This window comes from Micropterus dolomieu, linkage group LG22 (assembly GCF_021292245.1).
Source record: "Micropterus dolomieu isolate WLL.071019.BEF.003 ecotype Adirondacks linkage group LG22, ASM2129224v1, whole genome shotgun sequence".
Taxonomy (NCBI): Eukaryota; Metazoa; Chordata; class Actinopteri; order Centrarchiformes; family Centrarchidae; genus Micropterus; species Micropterus dolomieu.
The window spans coordinates 24,582,010-24,593,254 of record NC_060171.1 but is presented as its reverse complement, the minus strand read 5'-3'; the positions used below and the strand labels follow the sequence as shown (position 1 = coordinate 24,593,254).

The 11,245-nt window shown below is 38.7% G+C and overlaps 1 protein-coding gene across 3 annotated transcripts in view; it reads left to right on the top strand.

Moving 5' to 3' along the window:
- The window catches only part of cry1b (cryptochrome circadian regulator 1b), a 12,595-nt gene extending 2,702 nt beyond the window's left edge, over positions 1-9,893 (top strand). For 2 of the 3 annotated variants that reach the window (XM_046037035.1, XM_046037034.1), the window contains 10 exons: positions 2,584-2,692; positions 3,048-3,190; positions 3,321-3,505; positions 3,685-3,773; positions 4,865-5,005; positions 5,514-5,825; positions 5,946-6,097; positions 7,023-7,225; positions 7,969-8,106; positions 8,590-9,893. In XM_046037035.1, the coding sequence (XP_045892991.1) occupies positions 2,584-2,692; positions 3,048-3,190; positions 3,321-3,505; positions 3,685-3,773; positions 4,865-5,005; positions 5,514-5,825; positions 5,946-6,097; positions 7,023-7,225; positions 7,969-8,106; positions 8,590-8,675 (1,558 nt within the window). In that variant the 3' untranslated portion in view covers positions 8,676-9,893. The remainder of the gene's footprint in view (positions 1-2,583; positions 2,693-3,047; positions 3,191-3,320; positions 3,506-3,684; positions 3,774-4,864; positions 5,006-5,513; positions 5,826-5,945; positions 6,098-7,022; positions 7,226-7,968; positions 8,107-8,589) is intronic. The other variant, XM_046037036.1, reaches the window with a different exon arrangement.
- Positions 9,894-11,245: the final 1,352 nt, after the last annotated feature.

Genomic DNA, 11,245 nt, shown 5'->3' with positions numbered 1-11,245 from the left:
AGGATGTAATTATGTGAAAGTTGCCATCGTCACTCAGGGGGGCTGAGTTGCAAACATACAACAAAAACATGCAAAAGCGTGCTGACTAACAGAAGCTCCACTTTTGTGCTTTAGATGCAGAAGGATTTCAGCAAGTTTTCACAGACTGCAAAATGATAAAGAAAAGAAGTGCAAAGTGATAATTTCATACGGGTTGCCAAATGTTAACTAACCTGGCATATAGTTTACTGAATGAAATACAGTATTTTCACAAACCTGTCCATAGGCAACCAGAATTAAGTCATTTGTAGTCTGCGTGATTTTGATTAGGCTGACAAATCCTGCTTTAAAATAGGACTATTCTAATGTGCCTTCAGACTTTTGTTAAGGGTCAGTGCCTATGTGTCAATTTGGTCACTGTTCAATATCAGCAGACCTTTGACTGTCCAGTGTGTCATAAGAATCACTGTCGATTTAAATGGCCTTTAATTTTCAAGATATTTGTTAGCTTTCTGTTCCGTGTCAAAGCTCTTTGCATGTATAGCAGACACAACAGGCTTGTTTTCTGCTCAGCTGTGGTGTGGAACATGTATCAGAAGAAAAAACAGCAAATTCATATGTTGCATGTTATCTGCAATTGTAGTGTAATCATTAGTGATAACGACCCAGACCAATAGTTGTATGTAATCGCAAAAAAAACCCATTATCTGTATTCTTTTTTGTTTTGTTTTGACTTACTTGGTAACTTAAAAATACAGGATGTAAAACTGTTGACTGGGAGCATCTGTTTTCTTTATAGTCTTTCCAGCATTTACTCTGTGTTGATTGAAAATCCACAGAGCGTGATAAGCATAGCATCTTCATTTGTCTCTCTCTGAATGTCTCTTTCAACCTTTTCCATGATTGTATCAGTTAGCCGCTCAGTAGATTCAGGAAATGGATGCAGGCAGGGAGCTACTCCTGAATAAGAATACATGTTAAATACATGCTATTCACTGAGAACCAATTTTACAAATAGTCTGACATTTTCCCTGAGCATGTCCTCTGCTAATGTTCAAATGGTACATCATATCTTGATCAGGCTGACAAATCCTGCTTTAAAATAGGTGTCTACACATATTGTACCATTGTACTGTTCTTTATCGTCTTTGAATTCAGCGGGCTGTAGTAAACTCTGTGCTCAGGCTTGAATGGAGAGCGGAGAAACTGGGTCAGTGTGTTGTTATAGCCATTATATCATCATCATCCCCTCTCACAGCACAGTTTGACAGTTTATTCAACGTTCAGATGGGGAGAATACACAGAGCTTAATGATCAATATTCATCTTAATAACACAAGGGACTAATTTCTTTTAACAAGACCAAACCTTTTGAGACAGGAGGCTATTAATTATCCAAGGCTTTAAGTTATCAAGTAGAAGGACACCTGGACATCAACCTCACAGTTTTGTGGGAAGGAGGCGATTATTTGTTCCTCTGGTCTTTGTTTTTTTTTAGGTCTAAACTTGCCTTTAGAACCAATAACAATAAACTGAATCAAAAGGCAGATCTTTTAACAAATCTCTGGTTCTTATGAATTTGGAAACGATTCTGGACACTTATCTGTTACTAAAAAAGAAAAGAAAGCGGTCCATTGCTAGAATTAGGATAAATCCAATTTTATAATGGGGCAAATAAAAGAGCAATAAAGGTAATCCAGTGGCATGGAGTGTGACAATTCATACTTCATACATACTAACCAAATATGTGTAAATTGTATGAGGCGCTGTGTTTGAATCTGTCTGTTTTGAGCAAGTTCAGGTTTGTTGTCATTGTGCTGGTTGTATTACAGAGAAAAGGTTTGATTTTAAATGCTGAAGCATATATCTTATACATGAAAGCACTTGTTTTCTGCCTCTCCCTGTAATAAATGTCCCTGTTGTGTTTAAGTATAGTCTGCTACGGTTCTTGGTAACATTTTGCTGCATATAGTGAACTGAGTGTCTAAAAAGACTTCACCAGAAGAGGGCTGCCTGTTCACATTAAAACACTTGGATGTTCCATTTCATACACTCCTTTCATCTCTTTGTCACATGATAATGAAATGATGATTATACTTTTAATTTTGACTGCATCAGATCGTTTGTCTTTCTCATGTTGGTGCTGTTGTGGATATTCACAAAATACTTGTCTCTCTGCAGTGCAATTTAATAATACAGAGTTTTTTTTTAACTGAAGTTAAATTAGTTAGTGTTTTATTCAAGAGATGCATCGATTGCAGTTTCCCTGGCTGATTCCTTTTTCTTTTAAAGGTCTGTAACGTGTCCATAAACCTGTAGTCTTGTTGTAGTTATCTGTATTTAGGTTGAATGAATTTTAAGTTCCACACATGCTAAGCAGCAGTCTGAGGTGCTGACTTTTAATAAAGCAACAGCTGCATCTCTAACCAGCCTAATCTAGGAGCGTCCATTGCTTTTCCATTGAAATGTTACTCACCCCCAGGAATGCTTTCAGATCATCAAATCAGCTATGCCTGATGCTTAGTGATCTCATGATTGCATTTTGGGAAACCCCGGTCTCAGCTGTATAATGACTTAATTGATCATTCTGCCTGTTTGATTCCAGGTTTTTGTTGCATTGTTTAGAGGACTTGGACGCCAGCCTGCGCAAACTCAACTCCCGCCTGTTTGTCATCAGAGGCCAGCCTACAGATGTCTTCCCTCGTCTTTTTAAGGTATAAGAGATGGAATAAAGTAGAAGATGCCATCTTATAATTCGGTTTGTTCTGAAGCAAACTAACACTGTAAGAACTTAATAATTTTAACATAATGTTGTTGCTCATTAAACAGGAAAACAATGTAAGATTTTGATAGTTCAGTGGACTTGTGCAATGGCCCTCGGAATCCATTACATAGAAAAATACACGGACGCCAGCTGCATATCAAGCACCCTCACATGCTGTCCTGAACTCAAGTTTGAGGTTAATCGCTCAGAATCAGTTTGTTGTGATGATATTTGAACAGGAGATTAGAATGACCAAACGCACATTGTGGTCATCCCTTTATACAATTAATTACTTTGTTCCTCAGGAATGGCAGATCTCCCGTCTATCTTATGAATATGACTCTGAGCCGTTTGGTAAGGAACGTGATGCTGCCATCCAAAAACTAGCCAGCGAGGCTGGAGTAGAGGTCATGGTGCGGATTTCACACACCCTCTACGATCTGGCTAAGTGAGTGACTATAAAGAATTAGTTGAAATAAATGTTGCATAGTAATGAACCTGTTTGAAACTATGTGTATTGTCACATATTGTGTTTGTGAAGTGTGTTGATTCCCTTTTTACATTTTTCTTTCCAACAGGATCATAGAGCTCAATGATGGTCAGCCTCCTCTTACGTACAAGCGCTTTCAGGCCCTCATCAACCGTATGGATGCTGTGGAGCTCCCTGCAGAGACGATCACACCTGAGGTTGTCAAGAAATGTGCCACACCCACCAGTGACGACCATGATGACAAGTTTGGGGTGCCCTCTCTGGAAGAGCTTGGTATGTTTTTGTTTGTTTGTTTGTTTGTTTGTTTTTTCTTTCTTTCTTTCTAAGTGGCTGTATGTTGTGTGCATGAATACATTGGTCGTGGTGTATACACACACATTATATCCGGCTTATTTCTCAGTGTCAAAGTCACAGACTTGGAAACATTTTTTAATCTTCATTTGCCTTTTCAGGTTTTGAGACAGAGGGCCTGACCACAGCAGTATGGCCAGGTGGAGAAACGGAAGCCCTCATGAGGCTAGAGCGACATCTGGAGAGGAAGGTAAAAATATGACTTTACTGCACAGTATTACACAAAATAAGAAACGAGTGTAGTTATGAATTACTGTAGCTTTAGTTGATTGACCACTCACCTACCTCATACCATAACATAAAGATAAAGACTAACCTGACACACATCTTGCACACAAGTTCATTTGAAAGCCTGGTCTTTTTCTCCCTCTAGTTCCTTTGCAGTGAAATGTGCACACAGATTGAATTGGCAAAATTAGTTGGATAAATGCGTGATAGAAGAGTTTGACGGAATTTGACTTTATTTAGGATATTCTGTATTTCTAGTCAAACTAAAAACATTTAATAACATGCAGTATTCCTCTTTAAACTTGTTCTCTGCTTCCTGATGGTCACATGCATACCGCTGATGGCAGGTTATTAAAAAAGCCTGACTCATTACTATCCAGCATCTGGGCTTTACACCTTTTTCCATTAAAAAATAAATAAATAAATAATAATAATAAAATATATATATATATATATATATATATATATATATATATCTTTCATTATTACTGTGAATATTTTTTGTTGCAAAATCTACACCCAGGTGTTTTTAAATACACACAGCAGAGCAGAGTACCACTGTTTTCTCACTGACCCAACCTGTTGCCAGAATGTGTTAAATGTGGAATGATATAAAGGAGATTGAGGTATGTATGATCTGTGGTATGTAATACCTGATATGCTGGTGAAAGCTGCATACCTACCAAGATTTTCCATATAGCCACTACAAAATGAACAATGATGAAGCACCAGAAAACATTTTAGAGGACTGGTGTAGTTTCTCTTTAGAACAACAGAACCAATAAACCTCAACACATTAAAGATGGCTAGAACTGAATCTAACATTTAGGCCAAAACACACTGAGACGTCTCGCTTCAAGTGATGAACTCCACCGGGTGTGTGCTGTATCACCATCAACAGCATCTTTGTTTTTTGAGCCTCATAGTGTGAGGCCTGATACTCAAACATGTCATAGCTCATTTGGTGTCTGTCATGTATTCAGGTGCATATTTGCTCTCAGCAACCATAGTGGTATTGTTTTAGTTAAATGCTAACTATCCATCTTTTTACAGGCATGGGTAGCAAACTTTGAGCGTCCACGTATGAACGCCAACTCCCTGCTGGCCAGTCCCACAGGCCTCAGCCCCTACCTGCGCTTTGGTTGTCTCTCCTGTCGGCTCTTCTACTTCAAACTTACTGACCTGTACAGGAAGGTACGAATGACCACAGACAAGACACGAAACAATATGAACAATTTATATTTGGAAATGAGCCCGTTCTGAATTTGCCATTTTACGTTTTATCATGTTTTGTTTTTACCCTGCACTAAGTTTTATGTTAATATGAGTCACATAATCGTAGTCAGTACACTGTCACATAGGCGTTTAAATGGCTATACTGGTTATTATAGGTTAAATGGCATCAATATTTATAATATATAATAGAATAATAATATTATTGTGACTATTACTGATAATATAATTTAACTTGTGTTAAATTAATTTTAGGACACCACTCTTAAAGAAGAGAAAAGTGATAACCCATTAATTTAGTCTCATAAAAGGTACCAAACTAATTTGCAACACGTGCGGTCCCAACATTTACAACCTACCATCTTTCTTGTGGCCATTTTCTTTTCATATGATGGTTAAGGAGTCAAACCAGTCTATCCTGCAGATGATACATTTCTGTTGCCTTTTTTTTTTCGCTCTGTCTTATCAGGTCAAGAAGAACGGTACCCCACCACTTTCCTTGTATGGCCAGCTGTTGTGGAGGGAGTTCTTCTACGCGACTGCCACCAACAACCCCTGCTTTGACAAGATGGAGGGAAACCCTGTGTGTGTCCAGATCCCCTGGGACAAAAACCCAGAGGCGCTGGCCAAGTGGGCAGAGGGACGGACAGGCTTTCCCTGGATAGACGCCATTATGACCCAGCTGAGGCAGGAGGGGTGGATCCATCACTTGGCGAGGCACGCTGTGGCCTGCTTCCTCACCAGGGGAAACCTCTGGATCAGCTGGGAGGAAGGCATGAAGGTAAGAAGAGAGAAAAGGGATCAAGTACACAAGGTGTTCACACTTGTCATAAATCACCACAGTTTGAAGTTACTACTAGCATGCATCGTCTCAACTGCCCACTGTCCGTGTCTTGTACAGGCGTTTGACGAGTTGCTGATAGATGCGGACTGGAGTGTAAATGCTGGCAGCTGGATGTGGCTTTCTTGCAGCTCGTTTTTCCAGCAGTTTTTCCACAGCTACTGCCCCGTGGGATTTGGACGACGCACTGACCCCAACGGTGACTACATACGGTCAGTCAGTACTTTCATTTGCATCACATGATTATAAAAACGCAGACCTTTCATAAGCAGACAGTGTTGTTGGTATCTGTGCCCCCTGCAGTAATTTCAAATGAGCAAATAAAATCTCATGGTAAGCTTGTGCTCTTTTGCAGCCTCACATGATTTGTCATGGTTGCATCAGGATTAGAAAAGTATCAAACAATTGTTTAGAAACTCATTTCATTTTTGCATTATTGGTGATGCACTACACCACAGAGAGGCTCCTTATTGTGAAACAAACATGTGTAGTACCTGGTAAACAGCGATTAAAATTGTGTGACCTAATTTACAGTGTCAGTATAAATGGGGGGGGGGGGAAGAGTGAGCTTTCACACTCAATAAAAAAGTATAAATGGTGAATACTAGCTTCAAGTTCAAGGAGTCTTTATTATCCCTGGGGGGCAATGCGTTGTGCAGCAGCATGTGACATAAATAATACATTTTATACAAAACAACAGCCATACATCAGTAAGAAACAAAAAATGAATGAAAGTCCACAACTCACAGTGACTTATTAAAAAAGCCTATAGCAGCAGGGACGAAAGAGTTTTTGTGTCTGTTTGTCCTGCATTTAGGCAGACTGAATCTGCGGCCAGACGGCAACAAAATGAAGCAGCTGTTCAGGGGGTGACTTGGGTCAGCCAGGACTGACTGTGTCTTCTTGAGGGTCCTTGTCTCATACAGAATTTAAGTCAGTCAGAGGGTTGTGGGAAATTTTGCCACACACCATAACTATATATTGTAGCTTATCTGATACAGCACATCTGTAACATCACAGATACGACTGTCACATATTTTTGTAATGAGCTACATTAGTCTGCTTTACTTTATATCATATTTCAGCCATTTTCTATCTTCCACATCTGTCTTCATTCGTTTCTTTCTCTACTCCCAGGCGTTATTTGCCCATATTGAGGGGCTTTCCAGCAAAATACATCTATGATCCTTGGAATGCCCCAGAGGAAGTGCAGAAGGCATCCAAATGTATCATTGGAGTCCACTACCCCAAACCCATGGTGAACCATGCTGAGGCCAGCCGCGTCAACATAGAGAGGATGAAGCAAATTTACCAGCAGCTTTCCTGCTACAGAGGACTGGGTAGGGACATGACCCAGATACTGATTACATCAAACTCACACCTTCATGCCATCTTTGTAATGTATTTTTACATATCTGGAATGCTACATGTATTTATACAGATTTATAAGAAAAAGCCCCTTTTCTGTTTATAGTCAAGTTCTGACTGGTTCCACTCATTCCTGCAATCCACGATTCCCTATGAAACCTCACACACCATGTCAGTGGACAGTAAATCTAAAAGCATACATGCTGTTTGCTTCAGAGCACTGACTAATACACAGGACACGATGTTTCATTAGAGTACACCGTGTGTGTGTGTGTGAGTGACAGATAGGATCCCCGCAATAGCTCTGCTGTTTCATTAAACCACATAAGCAACTACACAAACAAACAAAAAAACTGGCTGACATATGTAGAAATACTTTTTATAAACCCAGAAATAAAGAGCCTAAAAGGGTTCAGATGGTTAATATGCAAATAATATACATACACATCCTGTCAACTTGTCAAATACCTGCTATCTGAGCTAGATGTTGGCATTGTGGTTGATTATTTATAGCTTTCAGGTACTGCGGTCTGGGTGTACAATTAGTGTCAGACGGGTCTTTGACTTCGGAGCAGAAAATTGCTATAATTTGGACCTCCAATAATTACCATTGAGAATTATGACCAGTCAGCTGCTTTTGATGCTTTCAGTGCCAGGATTATTAAGGCACTTGTTGTTTGAGTTGGTAAATTAAAATGCTTTGGTCCCCTTGCAGGCATGCTTGCAACAGTACCTGCCAATCCTAAAAATGGTGGAAATGACTGTAATCTCAAAGATGTCAACACATGGACCAGTCAAAGTCCAGGAGGGTCCTCTGAAAACCACTCCATACACGAAGGAATGTCTCAAACAGGTACGCAGGTCGGATGGTTAACATCATCATTGGTTAAAATACCGCTCTTGCACATATTTCCATGCACAAAAGTTTAATTGTACAATGCAGACGATACTAATCTTTTATTTACTCAAAGACATCATGCTCATGGTTAAAATACCCATGAGACTTGGGTCAGTTGGAAAGGGGGTGATATTAAATATTAGCGTCTCTGGCCTGGAGGATTGTTATGGACCTTTGAGAACGGGTAACTGAATATTGCTCTTTATTAAAGAGCATAAGTAAACTACTGTTTAGTCAGAAATTTTGAAAAACCATAAAAGGCCCTGAGCCAAGTTGCTACACTGCAAAAGGTGGTAATAGCTCCTTAGATATATTCACTTCACTGTTGAATTTATTCATGCGAGTGTTTTTTATTTACAGTTCACAAAACAATAATGTAAATTGATTCCACATAAATCTGAAATAACCTCTTGACTCATTCTTTGTCATGTTTTAAAGCAGAAAGAGGACAGTCATCACAGAAGCGGCGGCGTGAAGAGACTCCGCTCCAAAGCACCTCTAAATTCTGGAGGCAAAACAAATAGTCTACAAAATGCAGAATACAAAGGGTCCCTCGGTCAGTCTGTTTCTTCTGGATTGCATCCACTCCTGAGGTGGCCTCAGCTATCGCACTGTAGCAACTGCAGCTAGGAGACAAAATGTGGCTATTGGATCTAGGTGATACTATTGTCTGTTTGGCTAAAGGACTCCCCATTACTGAAATTTGTAATCAGTTTAGATTGTCAGGAGTCGGACAGGACAGTCAGCTGTCATGTTCTCGAGATGAGACACGTCGCACATCTCAGGAACAGAGGAAGACATTGAGAGAGAATACTAATATTGAAGAGAAAGAACCCTGTGCCAGCAGTTTATAAAAGGCAAAAACACAGTTGATCTATAAATTCTTCAGATCAGGGTGATGTGTGAGGCCACCTGTTGTCTTCCAATACAGTGTGTCACTGCACAAGTGATGAAACCACTAAGCATTATAATTAATGCCCTTTTTTCACCCCACATCCGTCAGGTCAGGACATCATCAGGGTGAAATTGTGTAATCAGGAGGCAAAAAACAGTCTTTCCACCAGATATACAGTCAGCTGGATGTTTATCTAAGCAACAGTTTTCACAGATGGTGAACTTAATATTTTGCTTAAAGCTTAAATTTTTACCTGACTTTACCTTAATGTGAAAATGTCAAAATCTGAAATCAGATTCTCGTCTGAGAGATGGGAACCTATAACAACATCAGGAGACTGCGGAGGGTGTGTACAGCTGACACCCTCACCTACTGTTAACACGCCAACACAAGATGACCTGGATAACACACTGACATACAGTAAGATACAAAACACAGTTGTATCTTTTCTCAAAAACAAGCCCCTAAATATTTCACATTAAGAATATGAAGTCACGCTGTCATGAATGTGTATAAATGTATATATATATTTTTTTTAAAGATTCAGGACACAAAGGCGTGCTGTACAGTAGTAAAGTATATTGCAGGTTTGGCAATAAGGCAGGCCTTACAAGAACTAAATATTTGTAAATATTTATTGTTTTACAGCTTTTGTATTTTTGGTCATGGGGTTTCACAAATCCTTTTTGTAAAGAATGTCTTACAGAAACTCAAAAGTTCTACTGTGAATGCATGTGCTTTTGTCTCCCATGTAATCGTAAATAATTATTATTATTTTTGTATTAATAATGACCAAATTCTGTAAAACTGTACTGAAATGGCAATAAAAGGCAGAAACCTTGTTGTATCCTCTTGACGTTTCTTTTCCTTTGCACTACAATGCCACCACACCCTCTTTCCAGTTTACACAAACGTTCAGTACAAGTATTTTGTGACTATTGTGCTAATCAATCAGATGGACAGAAGTATGTCTTGTGCTTTTTAGTTAATTTGATACATTTAAACATTGATTTTCTTATAAGGCTCTTACATTTATCAGTCGATTGTGCACAAAAAAAATTGTATTTGCCTCAGATTTACTCACTTAATTATGCTTCAATAAAACTGGAGAAAACATGTTGTCTTAAACGAGTGAACTTCACACAAATGTCTGCGGTAGTCTGCCTCTGACTTTTTGTGTTAATCAGTGTCAAAAAAGCTTAATGTCATCCACTCAAACAATAAAACATGAGTCCAGGTGGTGATAGTACTTCTAATCGACACTGTACATGTGAACTTTGAGCTGAACAAGGTGAGATAGTGTGTTGCTAAAGACCTAATTTTCCACAGGTGTTGACCTTTAATCCAGTTTTTCTGAAACTATGCACCATTTACAAGTATAGTAGGAAAATGTTCCTTTGTTAACATTTTAAAATAAGGCCTCAATCTGTCATACATGTCAATTACCAACCTTATTTTTCATGAATTTATTTAATTACCGATGTGCATTTCCTACACAGCTTACCCAGTCTTTACTGATTAACACTTTGTCTCTTATCATGTTTTATTAGGAGAACCCCCTTGTTGCAGGCTTTCACGGATTCAAAGACAAGGGCCTATCTGCAGACTACACTAGCTGAGCGTGGTGCAGGTACATGACCTGATCCCTCCCAAGTTACACCAAACCTACATCTGTTGTGAAGTTTACCCTAAAATATTTTGTTACAGAGGTGGCTTGGTCTGGGGGTGTAGTTTCAGCAGCAAAGACACTACTGAATGATTATAGAAATACAGGGATATCAGAGCCTTGTCTTTATGAAATGATGTTGATTGAATGATGATTGATTGATTTGGGCTATATAAATGATATTGATTAATTAACTAATATTGATATGGTTACTTATTGCAAACTTAATTGCTTGCATACAATGTCATTCTTGACATATTAATTTAATGTGCAATGTGTTTTTTAATAGCACCTCTAGTATCAAACTTTTCATCATCATTTCAAGGTAAAACTGTTACACCTTTACTTTGGAAATTCTCTACACTGATACAGTAAAGTAAAAATTCTTAATTTACTTTATATGGGGCCATAGTTGTCCTGAACTCAAATATATCAGTCATTGCCAGACATTATGGAGAACTGTGTTGTTAGACTATGTGAAGTATCAGACTTGAAGCCAGTTCATGACTTTTACTTTGGTAATCCTTTACATT